Source organism: Aureococcus anophagefferens, assembly GCF_000186865.1.
Source record: "Aureococcus anophagefferens unplaced genomic scaffold AURANscaffold_4, whole genome shotgun sequence".
In the NCBI taxonomy this organism is placed as follows: Eukaryota; class Pelagophyceae; order Pelagomonadales; family Pelagomonadaceae; genus Aureococcus; species Aureococcus anophagefferens.
Window position 1 is genome coordinate 372,490 of NW_008705564.1, and position 19,262 is coordinate 391,751.

The 19,262-nt window shown below is 71.2% G+C and overlaps 5 protein-coding genes across 5 annotated transcripts; 3 read left to right on the top strand and 2 right to left on the bottom strand.

The window, feature by feature from the left end:
• Window positions 1-1,219: 1,219 nt before the first annotated feature.
• AURANDRAFT_62004 (hypothetical protein) lies at window positions 1,220-6,042 on the bottom strand (the record flags this gene model as incomplete). The annotated part of the gene is made up of 2 exons (XM_009036449.1): window positions 1,220-1,673; window positions 1,745-6,042. 2 exons carry the CDS (start codon window positions 6,040-6,042, stop codon window positions 1,220-1,222), a joined length of 4,752 nt encoding a protein of 1,583 aa, XP_009034697.1.
• A 178-nt stretch (window positions 6,043-6,220) lies between these two features.
• On the top strand, window positions 6,221-9,951 carry AURANDRAFT_62005 (hypothetical protein; the record flags this gene model as incomplete). Its single annotated transcript, XM_009035975.1, has 2 exons — window positions 6,221-8,833; window positions 8,980-9,951. 2 exons carry the CDS (start codon window positions 6,221-6,223, stop codon window positions 9,949-9,951), a joined length of 3,585 nt encoding a protein of 1,194 aa, XP_009034223.1.
• Window positions 9,952-10,171: 220 nt separating this feature from the next.
• On the top strand, window positions 10,172-12,975 carry AURANDRAFT_62006 (hypothetical protein; the record flags this gene model as incomplete). Its single annotated transcript, XM_009035976.1, has 4 exons — window positions 10,172-10,577; window positions 10,676-10,890; window positions 10,947-12,786; window positions 12,965-12,975. The coding sequence occupies 4 exons, from the start codon at window positions 10,172-10,174 to the stop codon at window positions 12,973-12,975; spliced, it is 2,472 nt and encodes an 823-aa protein (XP_009034224.1).
• A 1,213-nt stretch (window positions 12,976-14,188) lies between these two features.
• AURANDRAFT_70989 (hypothetical protein) lies at window positions 14,189-16,508 on the bottom strand (the record flags this gene model as incomplete). The annotated part of the gene is made up of 4 exons (XM_009036448.1): window positions 14,189-15,148; window positions 15,284-15,376; window positions 15,534-15,705; window positions 15,766-16,508. The coding sequence occupies 4 exons, from the start codon at window positions 16,470-16,472 to the stop codon at window positions 14,240-14,242; spliced, it is 1,881 nt and encodes a 626-aa protein (XP_009034696.1).
• Window positions 16,509-17,030: 522 nt separating this feature from the next.
• On the top strand, window positions 17,031-19,262 carry AURANDRAFT_22166 (hypothetical protein; the record flags this gene model as incomplete). The annotated part of the gene is made up of 2 exons (XM_009035977.1): window positions 17,031-18,212; window positions 18,339-19,262. The coding sequence occupies 2 exons, from the start codon at window positions 17,031-17,033 to the stop codon at window positions 19,260-19,262; spliced, it is 2,106 nt and encodes a 701-aa protein (XP_009034225.1).

Genomic DNA, 19,262 nt, shown 5'->3' on the forward strand with positions numbered 1-19,262 from the left:
CCGACGACGACGACGACGACGACGCGCCGGTGGCCGCCGTCGCCGCGCTCGACGACGCCCGGGCCTGCGCGTCGCGAGCGTCGGACGGCGCGGCCGCCTACGTCGCGGCGCAGCGCGCGCCCGAGGCCGCCGCGCGCCGCGCGAGCGCCGCGGACGACGCCGCGGCCTGCGCGGAGCGGAAGTCGGGCGGAGGCGGAAACCTACGCGAAGCGGGCCGCCGTCGCGGCCTACGCGCCGTCCCTCGCGTCCCTCTTCTAACCTGATGCATTGCAAGCGCATGTCATTTAACAGGCGGCCAGAGCGGCGTGCCCATGCCGAGCTTCTTGTCGTCCGCGTCGAGGAGCGACCGCAGGGCCCGGCGGATCTCCGCGCGCTGCTCGCCGTCGTAGCCCCACTTGTCGAGGAAGTCGCGCCACTCGCGGTCCGGGTTCGGCTCCCCGGCGAGCAGCTTCTCCAGGTCGTCGAGGCCGTCGTCGTCGCCGTCGCCGGCGGCGGCCGCGAGCGCGGCGACGGCGTCGCGGAGCCCGGCCATGTCGTCCAGCAACGCGGCGACGAGCGCGGACGACCGCGCGCCGGTCTCGCGGCTCGCCGCGGCGAGGTCCGCGTGGCCCCGGGCGTCGTGGGCGAGGGCCGTCGCCGCCGACATGGCGACGTTCATGACGCAGAGCCTCAAATTCGGCTCCGGCTTCGCCGCGATCGCTTCCAGCAGCGCGGGCTCGACGGCCGGGCTGAAGAGCGCGCCGAACTCGGGCGACGTCAGCAGGACCACGAACCAGCCCCGGGCGCCCGACGTCGTCGAGATGAGGTCGTCCAGCAGGTCGCGCGCGTCGTCGCCCAATCGTTCCCCCTCCCGCCGGCAGCGCTCGAGCTCGCGGCCGAGCTCGACGGAGATGGCCTGCGACTCCTCGAAGGACGCGTGGCGCTTGCGCCGCCGCTTCTCCCGCGCCGGCGACAGGCGCTTGCCCCACTTGCGGCCCTCGCCGGGGCGGAAGCTGAAGGACTCGAGCTCCGCGCGGATGCGCTTCTCCTCCTCCAGATCGCTCGACTCCGGGGGCGCCGCCGCCGCGACGCGGATTCGCCCGCGGCGCGCAACGGGGACGGGCCCGACGAGCGCGAACGCCACGGCCGGCAAGCACCACCACCGAATGGCGCGTGCGGCGGCCATGCCTCTCGTGCGTGGCCCGAGGTCGGTGGCGACGGCACGTTGAAGCGCGCCACTTTACGTGCCCGCCTCCCCTCGTCGGGCCGCCGCCGCGACGGCGTCGAGCTTCGCCGCGAGCTCCGCGAACCGTTCGCCGACCGTGGCCTCGAGGCGGTCGAGCTTCGCGTCGAGCCGCTTCTGCCGCTCCGCGAGGCCCTCGTCGCCGCGCGAGACGATGCGCTCGATCTCGCCGATGCGGCCGAGGTACTCGTCGTCGTCGGCCCTGACGTCGGGCGTCGCGAGGAGCCGCTCGGGCGTCGTCGCCGCGGCCGCGGCGTCGCCGCCGAGCCGGCGCGCGCCGAGGCGGACGCCCGCGTAGGCGAGCGTCAGCGGCGAGAACACCGTCGCCGCGCAGAGCAGGAAGAGGCACCCCGCGGCGCCGTAGCCGTCGCGCGAGGACACGAAGTGGCGCGCGCCGCCGATGCGCCTGGCCGTCCCGTCGGCCCGCGACTCGCGGCTCGAGAGCAGCAAGCTCAGCATGTCGCCTTGTTCTCGCCGGCGGTCATCTCGAGGTCCTTGGGCGCCGTCGGCCGGCGGTTGAACGGCAGGGAGGAGAACCGCTTCCTCCAGCGGTGGATCGTCTCCTTCTCCAGCGCGCTGACGACCCACGCGGAGTGGACGAAGAAGCAGAAGGCGCCCAGGTTGCAGAGGATGAGGAACGCCGCGAGGTCGCCCCGCGCGCGCGCCGACGAGCCGTCGAGGCCCGCCACGTTGAGCAGCCCGCAGAACAGCACGATGCAGACGAAGCCGTAGGCGTAGATGGACAGCCGGTTGCAGTCGAGGCAGTTGTACGGCCGGATCCACGACAGCGCGACGAGCGACGAGACCGACACGACGAAGGCGACGACGGTCTGGTGCGCCGAGTCCGGGAAGACGACGGCGAGCACGGCCTCGAGGAAGAGGCGCCGGCTGCTCTCGAAGAGCTCCCAGGGGTAGCAGTGGGGCCGGTACGACGCCCAGAGGAACGAGATGTCGCCGACGCCGGCCTGGGGGTCGCCGGAGTCGAAGGTGCGCGTGACGTGGGCCGCGGCCCGCCGGAACTCCGTGACGAGGCGATCCAGGTCCTCCTTGGGCAGCTCGTGGCGGTGGCAGCCGTCGGCCATGTCGAAGAGCGCGGCGACCTGGGCCCGCGTCGCCCGCTCGCGCTCGGCCCGCAGCTTCGCCTTCGCCGCGCCGTCGTTCAGCGGCGCGCCGAAGAGCGCGTTCGCGAGGCCGCTCTCGCGGAGCCGCTTCCGCCGCGGCCGCCGCGGCCCCTCGTCCTCGGCCGCGGCCGTCTTCCCGTCGATCCAGCGCGCGCGCAGCGACGCCTCGGACGGGTTCACCTGCGCGCGCCGCTGGAAGACGAGCACGGCGTAGAGCGACGGCACGCCGAAGGACCAGAGGGCGATCATGAGCGACGCGTACCAGAGGAACGCGCGGTGCGTCGGGGAGTCGCAGCGGACGCCGTAGTCGCTCCTCAAGTAGCTCCGCCCGCCGTCGAAGTCCTCGTCGCAGTTGAAGGCGTCGAAGCAGACGCGGGAGGCCGACGGGAAGACGACGTAGGTCAGGATCAGAAAGTAGACGAAGGGCCGGTGGCCCGAGATGCCGCGGCCGACGCGCCACCGGTACCACGACAGCAGCGCGCCGCCCAGGACGATGGGCGCGAGCGTCATGTAGACCAGCTTCGCGTGGGCCGTCGGCGTCGGCGCCATGCAGCCCGTCGCGAGCGCCGCGGGCAGGTCCAACCGTAGAAAGCCGAAGCCCTCGACGAAGGCCGTGAAGCCCGCGGGGAAGCGGACCGCGGGCATGACGGCGCCGAGGCCGCTCACGACGGACATCATCACGTACAAGATCTTGATCTGGACGCGGAGCGCCGCGACGTCCGTGGACCGGTAGCCCTCGTGCTGGTCCGACGCGAGCCACCGGACGACGTCCGCGCGGCAGCGGCGCCAGACCAGCGCGAGCGCCGCGACGGCCGAACCCGCGACGCCCGCGACGACGGCCAGCGCGCGCGCGCGGCTCCGCAGGGAGCAGCGCCGGCAGGACCGCGCCCCGCGGCCCGGCGCGTAGCCCCGCGCGCACGACGCGCAGAGCGCGCCCGCGTAGCCCGCGGCGCACGCCGAGAAACCGCCCGCGCACGCGTCCTCGCGGAGGCACGCGCGGACGCGCGTCGACGCCGCGGACCCGCGCCAGTAGCCCCGCAGCAGCTCGAGCTCCTCGAGGCGCCGCGGCGCCGACGCGTCGCCGCAGTCCGCGCCGTCGAGGCACCTGAAGCACCGGCCGCCGTCCTCGTAGGATCCTGCGGCGCAGTGCACGCGCACGTCCGCAGCGCCGACAGCGTCGTCGCCGTCGAGCAACACGAGGGCCGTCCAGTTGCCCGCGAGGTCGCTCTCCGGCAGCGCGCAGACGCAGCGCAGGTCCGCGTCCAGGTAGCAGGACCCCGCGGCGGACCCGCCGCCGTCGGCCGCGCAGTCGCCCGCGGGGCACTTGTACATGTAGCAGGAGAAGACCGCGTCGCCCGCCGTCGGGTCGCCGTCGCCGTCGCGCGGCGCGACGACGACGCCCGCCCAGACGTCGCCGAGCACGGGCGCCGCGGACGCGTTGACCGTCAGGAACGAGTCCGCGGCCGTCGCCGTCGACGACACGTCGACGCCGACGGCGAGGTACTCCAGGTCGCCCTTGGCGGGGACGCCGCACTCGCCGACCTCGAACTCGAGGTCGTAGTGGCCCGGCGACGTGCCCGCCGGGTCCACCGTGAGCACGATCTCCGCGATGTTGTTCCCCGACGCGAGGCTGTCGATGACGACGTCGTCCGTCGACAGGGCCCAGTTCGTCAGGTTCGCGCGGGACGACGGGGCGACGCAGCGGCGGATGGCCTCGTTGAAGCCGTTGATGAGGTAGAACGACTCCGCGGCGGGGGCCTCGCCCTTCGTCGCGTGGAGGAAGACGAGCGGCGGCACGAGCGTGAGCTTCGGCGCCGACGTCGGCGCGCCGCTCGGCGCGGGCGACGGCGGGCGCGTCGGCGACGGCCGGGGCGCGGCCGAGGGCGCGGCCGTCGGCGCGGGCGTCGGCGGCGCCGTCGGCGCGGGTTCGGGCGTCGGCGTCGGCGCGGCCGTCGGCGCGGGCGTCGGCGGCGCCGTCGGCGCGGGTTCGGGCGTCGGCGTCGGCGCGGCGGTCGGCGCGGGCGACGCCGTCGGCGCCGCGGACGGCGCGGGCGTCGCCGCGGACGGCGCCGCGGACGGCGCCGCGGCGTCGCAGTCGTTCTCGTACCACGCGACGCCGCCGGCGTCGAAGAGCGCCGCGGCGACGTCGAGGTCGCCGTCGCCGTCGACGTCGACGGCGACGACGGCGCGCGCGCCGGCGGCGCTCGCGACCCCGGAGCGGACCCAGGGGAGCTGCGCGTCCTGGCGCAGCCAGTAGATCGCGTCCTCGTCGGCCGACGCGACGACGACGTCGAGCGCGCCGTCGCCGTCCACGTCCGCGACGTCGAGGCCGTAGCCGTCGGACTCGTCCAAGACGTCGACGCGGAAGACGACGGCGTCCGGGGCCGCCTCGTAGCCCGCGTTCGCGTACAAGGTCACGACGTCCGCGTCCTCGTCGACGGTCACAAAGTCCGTCGCGCCGTCGCCGTCGACGTCCGCGGCCGCGACCGCGTAGACCTTTTCCGCCGAAGCGGCGACGACGTGCTTCGCGAAGGACTGCGCGCCGTCGTTCTCGTACCAGGCGACGACGTCGTCCAGGATCGCCGACGCGACGACGTCCAGATCGCCGTCGCCGTCGACGTCGGCGACGGCGACGGCGATGGGCGCCTGGAGGCCCCCGTCCAGCAAACGCTCCGCGAAGTGCTGCGCGCCGTCGTTCTCGTGCCAGGAGACCCGATTGTCGCCCGTGGCGCACGACACGACGTCCGCGTCGCCGTCGCCGTCGAGATCCGCCGCGAAGATGCCGTGGACCGCCTTGGCATAGTCGTCGACAATTTGCTGGACGAGGAAGGCGTCGGCGCCCGCGTACCACGCGACGAGATTCGCGTCCTTGAGGCCCGCGACGAGGTCAAGGGACGCGTCGCCGTCGACGTCCGCGCGCGCGACGACGGACCGCGCGCCCGCCGCGTCCGTCGCGACGTAGCGCGCCGCGAAGGAGTCCGCGCCGTCGCTCTCGTACCAGGCCAGGGAACTCGACACGGTCGCGGCGACGGCGACGTCGGCGTCGCCGTCGCCGTCGAGGTCCGCGGCGTCGATCGCCATGGCGCCGTCCACGGCGCCGTCGATGACCCGCGCGCCGCCGAAGGCGACGGCGGCGCAGCGCACCGTCGGCCGCGGCGTCGGCGGCGAGAACGACGGCGCGGGCGACGCGGTCGGCTCTTGCGACACAGAAGGCCGGGACGTCGGCGCGGCCGAGGGCGGCGCCGAGCTCGGCATCGGCGGCGGCGAGCTCGGCATCGGCGTGGCCGCCGAGCTCGGCGTCGGCGTGACCGCGTTCGAGCTCGGCGTCGGCGTGACCGCGTTCGCGCAGCCGCAGACGAGGTAGGCGAGGCCCGCGGCGTTGGCGTTCTCGTCTGAGTTGAACCGCGCGTTCGCGTAGCCCGTCACGGTCGAGAAGGTCGTCGCGAAGCACCCCGACGGCTGGGAGGACGATTCGACCTCGACGACGCTGGCCTCGACGCTGTAGGCCATGTTCAGCAGGTCGATGGCGTCCTGGCAAGCCCCGAGGGACGCGAGCGCGCAGAGGCCCGAGTTCTCGCAGGTCGCCGCGGTGCTGCCCGTGATCGCGCTGATCCCCAGCTCCAGCGCCTTGCTATCCTGGGCCCGGCACGAGGCGATGAGGGCGAGGGCCAGGAGCCACCGCCGGCTGCCCGCTGCCATGCTAGTTTAGCTCACGCATTCCATGGCCCAAAACGCTCTGCCATCTCGCCCCCTAAAAACTGCTTCAAAGTTTTCGGATGAACACAAGGTGCTGCCCCAACGACGATGTGAGCTCTTCGGCGCTGCCCCAGTAGGAGCCATGGAAGCGATGTGCTAGCTCGAGAGACGTACGGAAGCGATGTCCGTCGACGACGTCACGGGCCCCATGGACTGGGAGCAGTTCAACGGGCGGCCGGCGACGGACGACGCCTGGGCCGAGTGGAAGTGCGACGGCACGGTGGCCAACGGCGGGCCCTGCCGCACGCTGGACGACAACGACGACGTCTACCACTGGAACATGGACGACTACTGCGACGACACGCTCGAGGAGCACACGTGGTACGACACGGGCGGGTCGACGATCCTCGAGTGCGCGGCATCCGTCGACGAGTTCGGCTGCGGCATGATGTACCAGTACGACCTCGCGGTCGAGTGCTGCCTCACGTGCCAGCCCTGGCAGACGCGGCGCCCGACGCCGCGGCCGTCGAGCTCGCCGACGGTGAAGCCGACGCTGCTCAACGTCACGGACGACGCCGCCTACGTCGACGACGGCGGCGGCGACGGCGCGCTGGGCCTCCGCGGGGCGGCGGGGTTCGCGTCGGGCGGGGCGGCGGGGTTCAGCGGCCCGACGCTCGCGCTCATCGGCGGCGTGCTCATCGGCCTCTGCTGCTGCAACCGGTGCTACTACAAGTGCCGCCGCCACTGCTACTCGCGGAAGCCGCCGGACAACAAGGACGACGAGGCCGCCAAGTTCGGCGACGCGGAGCTGGGCCCGCGCCAGGACCTCACGCTCTGCCAGGCCGTCTACCGCGGCTTCTACGAGTGCCTCCAGGCGCTCTGCTGGAAGTGCGGCGTCGTCATCCCCAAGCCCATCGACCGCGTCGACTACCTGCGGGGCAAGTTCGAGGGCAAGCAGGTCGACGCCATGTTCCGGCGCTTCGGCATCGACGACCCGTCGGAGCGCGTGCGCTGGCAGGACTCCTGGGTCATGCTCGACGACGACCACTCGGACCTCGTGGACCGGGCGGAGTTCCTGGCCTATTTCGAGCTCCCCGCGCCCTGGGGCGACCGCGTCTTCGAGATCATGCGCGGGTCCGTGCGCGAGGAGCTGAACTTCCTCCAGTTCGTCGAGGGCATGGTGGCCCTCTGCACGACGGACCGCAAAGCCTGCGAGGACTTTAGCTTCCGGCTCATCTCGCGCTTCGGCGCGAACACGCACGCGCCCGAGGACGACATGTGCCTCGACGTCAAGGACGTGGAGAACTTTCTCCTGGACCGCGGCTACGACCGCGACGCCGACGCGGAGGTCAACGACCCGGACCGGACCTTCGAGCGGGCCAAGGCGAAGACGCGGTCGCTGAAGATCGCGGGCTTCATGGACGAGGACGGCAGCGGCGGCGTGAGCAAGAAGGAGTTCCTCGAGTTCTCCAACGAGAACTTCATATTTCTGGCGCTCGGCCACGTCTACCAGGAGATGCTGCGCAAGAAGCAGTTCGGCGAGGCCTACTGGGTCGAGCTCACGAAGCGCCTCGCGAACCGAGGTCGCGACGCGACGGTCCTGGGCTCCATGCGGTCCTTCCGCGGCTCGCTGAGCGCCGCGCTGGCCAAGGCGAAGCGGCGCCAGTCTAGGAAGTCCGTCGTCGTCTTCCGCACGGCGGGCCAGCGCGACGAGCGCAACGACGGCGGCTTCGAGGGCGGCGAATTCGCGGCCGCGGCCGAGAAGGCGCCCGACGACGCGCCGCGGCGGCTGACGAGCTCGCTGAACCCCTTCGGGAGCAAGCGGCTCCAGGGCGCGGCGCGCCTCGAGGCCGAGTTCTTCAGCGGCATCCGGCGCTTCGCGGCGCAGCACTACCCGCGGAAGCCGCCCGAGGGCTGGCTGCCGTACTTCCGCGACGACTTCGGGTTCATCTACGCGCGGCTCCGCGAGCTCAAGCAGCAGCGGAAGCAGATCAGCGACTCGGCGCTGAAGCTGCGCATGCGCATGTCCGAGGACCTGTGCCGCAAGTTCCTCGACATCATCGAGGACCTCGCCACGGACTCGACGACGCTCCGGGGCTCGTTCTACCGCTGGAAGGGCAAGACGCTGCGCCGGAACTGGGACGAGCGGCCCATCCACGCGGACATCACGGAGCGGCTCTCGCGGACGCGCATGGGCGCGGAGCTCGCGGAGGAGGCGCTCGAGGAGCACGTGCGCCGCGCGGAGCAGGGCGAGGGCTTCGAGGACCCCAAAACGCTGGACCGCGCGGCGTCGGGCGCGGCCGCGGAGCAGCGGAAGCGGCGCGAGTCGCTCGCGCGCGCGCGGGGCGCGCCGGAGGAGCCGCAGCACGTCGCCATCGTCGTCCAGCCCGCGCCGACGCGCGGCATCCCGGTCATCGTCGAGGAGACGGGCTCCGCGGGCAGCGGCTCGTCGCGGCGGACCCACAACACGCCGAAGATGACGCCGAGGGTCGAGGATGCCTACGGCCTGCCGCCGCTCCCGCTCCGCGCGAACCCGATCTACCGGTCGGTGCGGCGCCTCGCGCCGCTCTCGCCGGAGAAGCGCGCCGCGGCGCGCGAGTACGCGCGGAGCGCCGCGGCCGCGGGGCGCAAGCTGCCCGCCGCGGACGCGACGGTCGTCGTCCGCGGCAAGCACGGCGTCGCGGGCCGGCCCCGCGGCGGCGTCGGCGGCTCGGACCTCCTGCGGCCGCGGCCGGGCGCGCCGCGGCCGGGCGCCTCCAAGCTCACCGTCGTCCAGCCCCGGCGCGGGCCCGTCGTCTACTAAGGTGGCTCGGTTACTTCGGTGCTGCGCTGTGGATCTTCGCGGTGTTTGCGCAGCCAAGTTGTAGGGCAAGGTGCAGAGCACTACTCTTGCCACAAGCGAGGCGTCGCATGGGCGCCTCACCGGCCCCGCGCGGCCAGCGCGTGCTGCTGGCCTTCGTGTCCTTCGTCGCCATCCAGACCGTGTCGCAGCTGTTGTACAAGCGCGCGCAGAGCGGCGGCGCCTATCGCATCAACGCGGCGGGGTCCATGGTGTTGGCCGAGGGCATCAAGCTCGCCATCTCGCTGAGCTTCGCCTACCGCGAGGCGACGCCGCTGCGCCTGCCCGCGGCGTCCATGGTCGGCTACGCGTGCCTGGCCCTGGGCTACGCGGCGAACAACCAGCTCACGTTCGTCATCCTGAAGCTCGCGAACCCGGGGCTGCTCTCGCTCGCAAAGTCGTGCGCGCCGCTGCTCATCGCCGTCACGTCCGCGGTCGTATTCCGCGAGCGGCTGAGCCGGCTCCACTGGCAGTGCGTCGTGCTCCAGGTCTGCGGCATGGCCGCCATCTTCTCGCGGCCCGTCGCGGCCGCGGGGAACGACGCGGGCGACGACGCGCTCGCCCACGAAAACGCCGGCTGGCTCATCGTCGCGGCCTGCGCGCTGACGTCGGGCTGCTCGTCGCTGAACGCCCACCTCCTGCACCGCGGCGCGAACGTGCACGTCCAGAACGCCTGGCTCTACGCGCTGGGCGCCGCGGCGAACGCGTGCTTGTTCGCGGGCGGCGGGGGGCCCTCGGGCGCCGTGGGCTTGTTCGCGGGCTACGACTCGCCCTGGGCCCTGGGGCTGCTCCTGAGCAACGCGCTCTGCGGGCTCGTCGTGACCTTTCTGTACCGCCAGTCGAACGCGGTCGTGAAGACGCTCGCGTCGAACGTGTCGTCCGTGCTGCTCGTCGGCGCCCCCGCGCTCCGGAGCCGCGACCTCGCCGTGCTCGCGGGCTGCGGCACGATCCTGACGACGACTGTCATCTACCTCGAGCAGCCCGCGGTCGCGCGGGGCAAGGTCGGCGAGGAGGAGGAACGAAGGGACGGGGTCATCTCGAGGATGGGGTCGCGGGACGCGCTCTTAGATTAGCGGGTTCCTCGTTCTGCGAGCCGGGCGACGGACGGCGCGAAGCCCGTGGCGCTCGAACCAGCGCCTGGCGTCTTCGAGATCTTGCTCATTCGCCTCGCGGAGGTCGTTGCCTCCATTGGCTCCAAAGTGGCGCACTCTGAGATACGAAAGGCAAGGACAGAAACATCATAAACATGAAAACTCCCTTTAAAGGTTGTACTTCACGAATTTGGCGGCGCACATGGTGCCAGCACCTGTGCTGCGCCCGCGGGCTGCCTTGCTGCTCGCGCTGGCGCTCGCGCCGAGACTCGCGGACGCGACCGTCGACGCCTTCAACTGCACCAGGGCGGGCACGCAGCCCTTCCAGCTGCTCAAGGCGACGGGCGATGCCTACTACTCCCTGAAGAAGTTGGCCAACGGCGTCTACGTCGACATCTACGAGCTCGACTACACGGACGCGAGCGACATCAACGCCGCCGCCATGTACACGGACGCCGACGGAAACTTCTACCCCTACGCGGTCTTCGACAGCCAGCTCTGCCGCTTCGATAAGTACAGCGTCCACTGCTACGACGGGACCATGGGCGTCGACCTCGCGAACGCCGCGGCCATCGTCGGCGGCGGCCGGCGTCCGACGGACGCGCATCGTTTCGAGCGGATCGCGGCGTCGATCGTCGAGGGAGAGGCTCTGAGCGCACGCCGAGACGCGAACCCGCGTCCAAAACGCGAACGTCGCGCTCCCCAGGCGACTACTTCTACTACAGCAACGCGCTCGGCGAGAACGAGGGCGACGGCCTCTGGTACGCGTCGGACCTCGACACCCATGATCCCACCTTCCACGACCTCACGCTGCCCGTGAACATCGGCCTCTTCTCTTCGACGGTCGTCGACTTTGCGCCCATTACGGAGGATTCGGGCTCCGACGACATCGTCGCGGACGGCGTCACGGGCGCGACCTACGTCCGCAAAGCCGCGTCCTGGCGCGCGCGCCGTCCGCGTCCCACGCTCCCGCGCAGATCGTCGGCATGATGTACGACTTCAAGCTCTTCATCGCGCGGCTCGGCGACGACGGCGCGCCGGAGGCGTACGCGATCGTCCAGGGCACGGGCGTCAACCTCGAGCCCATCGACAAGCTCTTCGGCGCCGCGTGGTATTTGGACACCGGCACCTTCGACGGCATCTTCTTCGCCGGCAACGGCGCCGAGGGGCTCTTCACGGTCGCGACGCCCATCCGGCGCATCGACGACGACGGCTGCTGGAACTCGGGGTCCGACTACGCGGCGCACGTCGCGTGCGACGACGCGGTCGCCGTCGTCGTCCTGTACTCGACGTCGACGGAGACGCCCGACAACGAAGGCCTCAACTGCCCGACCAACGCGACGGCGCTCCCGACGGCCGCGCCTGCGCCGAGGCCGACGCCGGCGCCGACGGCCGCGCCGGTCGCGTCCGCGCCGGCGCCCACGGCCGCGCCCGCCTCCGCGGCCGCGCCGGCGCCCACGGCCGCGCCCGCGTCCGCGCCCACGGCCGCGCCCGCGTCCGCGCCGGCACCGGCGCCCTCGTTTCCCGCGCCCTCGCGGGCGCCGTCGGCCGCGCCGACGGCGGCGCGGTCCTACGTCATCGAGTTCCAGATGCCGCGGTGGATGTTCACGGACGCGAATTGCGACGCGTACCGGAGCTCTGACGCGATCACGTTCGCGAACGGCCAGACCGTCGACGGCGCCGCGCTCGACGAGGTCCTCGGCGGCGCCGCCGGCGCGGAATTCGGCGACGCGCTCTGCGCCGGCGTCGTCAACGCGTCGGCCAACGCCACGGGCGCGAACTGGACGACGGCCGCGCCCTCGGCCGTCGACGGTCGGCGCCTCGGCGGCCGGCGGCGCCTCGCGAGCTGCGCCTACGACGCGGGCGAGGACGCGGAGTCTTTCTCCCTCGACGTCAGCGCCTCCGGCGCGGCCCTCGGCGGCGACGACGACGCCGACGACGACGCCGCGTCGTCCGGCGACGCCGCGGCCGAGGCCGCGTACGCGAGCCACGCGCTCGCGTACCTCGAGAACCTCACGGCCGCGCCGGACGAGTTCGGCGACGACGCCGGGGACGGCGGCGGCGACGACGGGGCCATCGCGCAGACGGGCTTCTGCCTCGCGCTCGCGACGGCCGCGGCCGCGCCGACGGCCGCGCCGAGCCTCGGCTGGGCGGCGTCGTGCGGCGCGCCCCTCTACGACGTCGCCGTCGACGGCGGCGACCTCCTGGCGAACAACCTCGGCGGCCGCGGGCCGGGCAACGGCAGCTCGGCGACGCTCCGCTACGGGTCCGTGACGTACAAGGACGGCGACGCCGTGGACCTCGTGCTCTCCGTATCGGCCGGGACGGCCTACGACGTCCCCCAGGAGCCCTTCTTCTCCCTCTACCAGGGCCGCGACGGCGCCTTCGGCCAGGTGCTCGTGCGCGACAACTCGACGGCGTCCCTCGTCTTCAGCTTCGTCGACGCCGCGACGTCCGAGCCCGTGGAACTCGAGAAGTTCTACGTCACGTTCTTCGACGTCGACCGGCAGAAGAAGTTCGCGAAGCACTCGGAGAAGCTCTGCGTCGACGCCGGCGCCGTCGACGGCTACGTGCTCGGCGAAAACAGCGAGCTCGCCGTGGACGCCAGCGACCGAGCCTGCGACGGCTCGCCCGGCGCGTCCCTCAGCTTCGAGGCGACGGCCGCGGGCTTCCTCTGCGACAACCCGAGCGACCCCCACGTCCTCGAGGAGATCTCCTGCGCCGACTGCGACCAGTGCAACGCCTCGGGCGGCGCCCTCGACGCCTACTTCCCCATCGACGCCGCCGCGCGCGCCGCCGCACGGAACTCGACCGCCGGTTCGGGACGTCCCGACCAAACTTTGAACTTTTCTCTGGCGCGGTCACATCGACGTCGATTCGGCTGATTTTTGGATGAATCGACCGCTCTCGTCGAGTTCTCGAAGCACCGCGGAAGTGTCAAACCATTCGATTACGCGCACGTTGAAGTCGGGTGGGAGATGTGATCTCCGCGCAGGCGCGCCGTGAGCCTCGCGTTCGAGGCGCCGCGGTCGTCCTTCGAGATCCACTACGAGATCCCCTGCGAGTCGTGCTTCCTCAAGGCGACGGCGGGCTTCGACGGCGGCCGCGCGTTCTTGTTCGGGGGCGCGTCGCGGTCCCTCTGCGACTTCCCGACGCCGAGCCCGACGGTCCCGCCGACGCCCGGGCCGGCCTACGTCGTCGTCGCGACGGTCGAACTCGCGGGTCTGGACGTGGCGACGGCGCAGGCGTACGCCGGCGTCTTCCTCGACGCCTTCGAGGCCGCCGCGGGCGTCGCCGCGGACAACGTGACCTTCGCGGCCGCGCGGCGCCGGCGCCTCGGCGGCCGGCGCCTCGACGACGGCGGCGGCGTCGCCGCGACGTTCACCGTCGAGGCCGAGACCTACGCGGAGGCCGACGCCTACCGCGCGGACGTCGAGGCCCTCGCTCACGACGACTTCGACGCGGCGCTCCAGGCCGCGGCCGCGGCCGCCGGCGCCGACGCGCTCGCGGCCGCGTCGACGACGGGCGTCGCCGCCGAGGCGTCCGCGATCTCCCACACGGGCGTGGCGTCGGCCTTCACGACCGCGCCGAGCGCCGCGCCCAATAGCCCCGGCGGCGGCGGCGGCGGCGGCGGCGGCGCGTCGAAGAAACATTTCCGCCCCGGGCCGCTCTTTTCTCGCGCTCGTCGCGCTGGCCGTCGTCGCCTGCGCGCTCCTGTCGTGCGCCCTGTGCTGGTGCGCCCGGGAGCGCCGGGCGCGCGAAAAGCCCGGGGTCGCCGTCGCCAAGGCCGCGCCGGCCGCGGAGACGCCCGTGGAGACGCCGCTCGTCGACGACGGCGCGTCCTTCTTCCCCGGGGGCGCCAGGCTGTCCCGCGCGCACGCGGACCCCGACACCATCGACGTCGAGGTCGAGCCGGTCCGCCGCCGCGAAGCGCCGCGGGCGGCCGCCGAGGCGCCGCTGTCCGAGCTGCTCTTCTGCGCCCCGACTGCCGGGGAGTCGGACCTCCAGTGCATGACTCGAGTCCTCACGTGCTCGGAACAGGGCGACGCCCGACTCCTCACGTGCTCGAAGGACGGCGACACCAAATTTGGATGAATTATTCCCCCAAACCACAACCAAAAACGACGAACGGGCGCTCCCCTTGGGGTGTACAAGCGGCGCGTTCGAGCATGAAAAAAACGGCGAATTTGAAATTCACACTCTAAATTACAACGAACTTGAAAGAAGGCGCCCTTAGGGTGTGCAAGCGGAGCGCGCCTTGCGCAGGCGCCTAGGCGGACCCCGTCACGGCCGCGCGCTTCGGGTGGTCCGGGTCCCACCAGTAGGGCTCGCGGCTCAGGACGCGGGCCACGGCGCCCCGGAAGGCGTCGACGGGCAGCGACGGGTAGGACGGGTCGAAGGCCTTCTGGTCGTAGTCGTGGCACCAGCGCGCCGTGAGCCGCCACGCGTCGGCGCTCTCGTCGGACCAGAGCCGGTCGCGCGCGTGCTTGTCCGCCCCAAAGTGGTGGTAGTAGTAGTAGCCCTGGAAGACCTCGTGGTGGAAGAGGAGCCAGTGCGTGTCGCGGTCGACGTAGGGCGCGAGGAGCGCCGCCGCGGCCTCGCCGTGGCCCTTGGGCGACAACGACTCCGTGACGTCGTGGAAGAGGCCCGCGACGACCAGGTCGTCGGACTCGCCCGCGCGGAGCGCGCGGCTCGCGACCTGCAGCCCGTGCTCCAGGAGGTCCACGGGCTGGGCGAGGTACGCGCCCTTTTGCGCGAGCAGCAAGCCGAGCAGCCGCTCGCCGACGTCGATCGCGCCGTAGCGCTCGCCCATGCGCTCGTAGTCGGCCTTCGGCGCCGTCTCCAAATCCGTGAACGTCGCCGCCGCGCGCCGGAGCCGCTCCCACTTGTACTCGATGCCGTCGCGGTCGAGGTAGCAGCCCTGGACGAACCGGGCGCCGTCGCCGGGCGCGATCGCGGACCGCGAGTGCAGCAGCCGCTTGTTGTCGAAGATGACGACGTCGCCGCGCCGCAGCTGCATGCGGATGGTCATGGCCGGCTCGTGGATGAGCTGGGAGAAGCGCCGCTTCGCCGCGTAGAACGTCTCGAGCTCCGCGGGCGGCAGCGGCGGCGCGTAGCCGCCCGACTTGGCCGAGAAGCGCACGGCCCGGAGGCACCTGGCGCCGCGGCAGCCCGGCGCCTACGTCGGAGATGCGCTCAAAGATGCGGCGCCGCGCGCCGCGAAGACGACCCTCGAACGTCGCGCGTCGCGAAGGTCGGTCGGACGACGCCCGAACGACGTCGCGCGTCGCGAAGGTGCCGCGCGGCCCCGCGCGGCCGTCTCGAGCATCTCGAGGTGGGGCACGTCGTGCCAGACCGCCGACGAGCCGTCGCCGCCGTTGTTCTCGAAGCGCACGGCGACGGACGCCTGCGTGGATTTCAAATCTTCAATTCGACTTCAATGTGAGAACATGCGACGGCTTCGACGCGAGCTGTTTTGCCGTGCTTCGAGAACGCGACGAGAGCAATCGATTCGTCCAGAAATCAGCCGAATCGACTTCGATTTAGTTGATTTCCACGCGGACGGACGCGAGCGAGTCGAAGAGCTCCGGCGTCTCCGTCGCCATGCGCTCCGCGACGGCGAAGCCGTCGGCGAAGTAGTTCATGACCGTGCACCCGTCGCAGGGCGCGGGCACGCCGTGGTCCTGCTCGCAGGAGCACTGCTCGATGGCGTGGAGCAGCTGGAAGTCGGGCGTCCTGCGAAAAAAAAAGGTCTCGGGACAGAAGACGGCTCCCCGGGACGCGGGGCCGCGGGACGGGTAGCGGTAGGGGTTGTCCGTGTGCTGGCCGATGGCCTTGGCCGTGTAGGCCAGGTCGAACTTGGCGCCGCTCGCCTGCAGCAGGTCGGGCTCGCTCCGGACGTTGAACTGCTCGCCCCACTCCGTCGTGCGCAGCGTGCTCAGGTCGGAGGCGAGGGCGCTGCAGACGCCCTCCTCCGTGGGCGCGCCGCGGACGACGGCGACGCCCGCGGACTGGAGCACGCCGTAGAGCCGCCGCCGCTCGTCGGCGACGTACGCGTCGGACGCCTCCGCCGCGACCTCCGCGAAGGCGAAGAGGGGCGGCCCGCCGAGCGTCGCGTTCCAGAGCAGCTGCGCCGGCCGCAGGGCCTCGTCGAACTGGACGAAGCCGCTCACGGACGCGCCCATCATCGTCCGCAGGAGCGGCACGGAGAACTCGGACTCGTGGCCGTCGCGGAACGACACGCGGAGCACCTCGGCGCCCGCCGCGCCCGCCAAAGTCGCGTTCGTCACGACGGGCGGCGCGTACTCGTGCGGGTTCAGGAGCCGCTGGCGCGTGATCGGGTCCACGGACGTGACGTGCTTGCAACGTTCGCGAAGCCATTCGGCGTGGAGGACGCCGAGGGTCGGGACGGCAATGGATCCGTCGCCGAGCAGCTCGACGTCTCGCGAATCCGCCGCGGCCTTGACGGCGGCGGCGAGGGCCAGCGCGACCCAGCAGCGCATGGTCGCGAGGCGCTTTTTCGCGGGCTCCTTGTTGGCCCCGACTCGTTGACGACACTCGTTTTTGTGCTTAAACCCAACGGCAACAAGGTCTTCAACCATCCTCGGCGCGGGGCAGCCTCGGCCGCTGAATCTGGCGATGCAGTAGTGACGTACCCGGTCCGACGTGTTCGTCGGCTCAGCGGCACCATCTCTCAGCCAATCACGACCCGGGTCTTTCTTTGGCGACGCAGCCGCTGACCAGATTCGAACAAAACGCCAAACACACCGCACCTCCCCTCGCACCGGCCACATCGCACCTCTTCCTCAACCATGTCCATGAACGCGATCCCCGAGCCCGTGCAGCCCGCCTCCCTCGAGCTGGTCCTCGCGGACTACATCAAGGCCGAGGGCGTCGAGGTCGCGGAGACCTACAAGCCCATCCTCGCCTACGTGTCCAACCTCGCCAGCAACCAGTGCATCGCCGAGACCTTCCACATGTTCGAGTGGGAGAAGACCTGCCAGGCCTACCTCGAGCCCATCATGGACGCCGAGAAGGCGGCGGTCGTCACGAAGAAGTTCATGGACGAGTCCGAGAAGCGCGTGCCGAAGCGCGACGTCGTCCTCGACATCCCCGAGGGCGAGGGCGAGATCCTCTGCAACGTCGAGTTCAAGCTCGCCTACGGCGGCAAGATCTTGCTGAACACGACGCACTTCCACGTGCGCCGCGGCCGCATCTACGGTCTGCTCGGCCACAACGGCTGCGGCAAGTCGACGCTCATGCGCGCGATCTCCAGCGGCCAGCTCGCGGGCTTCCCCGGCGCCGAGGAGCTCATGAAGCTCCGCGCGTGCTTCGTCGACCACGACATCGACGGCTCCGACGCGAACACGCCGACCATCGACTTCTGCCTCCAGGAGCCCATCCTCGCGCCGCTCGGCCGCGAGAAGATCCACGCCAAGCTCCTCGAGATGGAGTTCACGGAGGAGCTCATCGAGAAGCCCATCTGCAACCTCTCGGGCGGCTGGAAGATGAAGCTCGCCCTCGCGCGCGCCGTCCTCCTCAACGCGGACCTCCTCCTCCTCGACGAGCCGACGAACCACCTCGACGTGCAGAAGCAGGCGTGGCTCTGCGACTTCCTCACGGGCCCGGCGTGCGCGCACGTCACGACGCTCGTCGTGTCGCACGACTCCAAGTTCCTCAACAAGGTGCTCACGGACGTCATCCACTACGAGAACATGCGCCTCAAGCGCTACACGGGCAACCTCGACCAGTTCGTCGAGAAGTGCCCCATGGCCAAGGCCTACTTCTCCATCCACGACACTGAGATGAAGTTCACCTTCCCCGTGCCCGGCCCGCTCGAGGGCGTCAAGTCGAAGACGAAGGCCATCATCCAGGCCAAGAACATCTCCTTCACGTACCCCGGCGCGAAGAAGCCGACGCTCTCGGACGTGTCGTGCCAGCTCTCGCAGGCGTCGCGCGTCGCGTGCATCGGCCCCAACGGCGCGGGCAAGTCCACGCTCATCAAGGCGCTCGTCGGCGAGACGAAGCCCGACGCGGGCTCCCCGGAGATCTACCGCCACCAGAACTGCCGCGTCGCCTACGTCGCGCAGCACGCGTTCCACCACATCGAGCAGCACCTCGAGATGTCGCCCGTCGAGTACATCCAGTGGCGCTTCTCCGGCGGCCTCGACAAGGAGCAGCAGGCCATGGAGGCCGCGCAGATGACCGACGAGGAGAAGGCCAAGCTCAAGCAGAACTTCGTCGTCTACCTCAAGGAGCTCGCGGCGGAGCTCGACGAGGCGGGCAACGCGACGGGCGAGCGCCAGATCATCTTCGAAAAGATGGAGCCCCTCAAGGCCGGCCAGAAGCCCCCGCCGACGGACATCCAGAACGGCATCTTCCCCGACTGCGTGCGCCAGATCAAGCAGCTCGTCGGCCGCCGCTCGCGCCACGGCGACTACGAGTACGAGGTCAAGTGGGCCAAGCAGGACGGCACGTCCATGGAGGACAACAAGAACCTCTACCTACCCAAGGTCGTCCTCGAGTCCAACGGCTTCTTCAAGCTCATGAAGGCCATCGACGACAAGATCGCCGCCGAGGCCGGCAACGTCAAGCCCCTCACGACGGGCTGCATCCAGAAGCACCTCGACGACTTCGGCCTCATGGAGGAGTTCGGCACCTACGGCAAGATGAAGAACCTCTCCGGCGGCCAGAAGGTCAAGTGCGTCATCGGCGCGTCCATGTGGTTCTGCCCCCACCTCGTCATCCTCGACGAGCCGACGAACTACCTCGACCGCGACTCGCTCGGCGCGCTCTCGCGCGCGATCAAGGACTTCGAGGGCGGCGTGCTCATGATCTCGCACAACGCCGAGTTCTTCGGCGACATCGCGCCCGAGATCTGGGAGATCCCCGGCGACCAGAAGGTCCACATCTCCGGCGCCGAGTGGATGGAGGCCGTCCGCGCGCGCGAGCTCGCGGAGCAGAAGATGAAGAAGAAGGCCGCGCCGACCCAGGAGGAGGACAAGTTCGACGCCCTCGGCAACAAGATCGAGACCGAGACCAAGGCCGCGGACGTCGACCGCGACATGATCAAGCTCATGACGAAGAAGCTCAAGGGCCTCAAGGAGCGCCTCAAGAAGGGCGACGCGTCCGTCGAGGACGAGATGTTCGAGCTCGAGGAGAAGCTCGACGCGGCCAACGCGATGATGAAGAAGGAGAAGGAGGCCGCCAAGGCCGAGAAGGAGGCCCAGAAGAAGCTCAACAAGAAGGAGAAGGCCCCCGCCGACAAGAAGAAGGCGTCCAAGAAGAAGTAG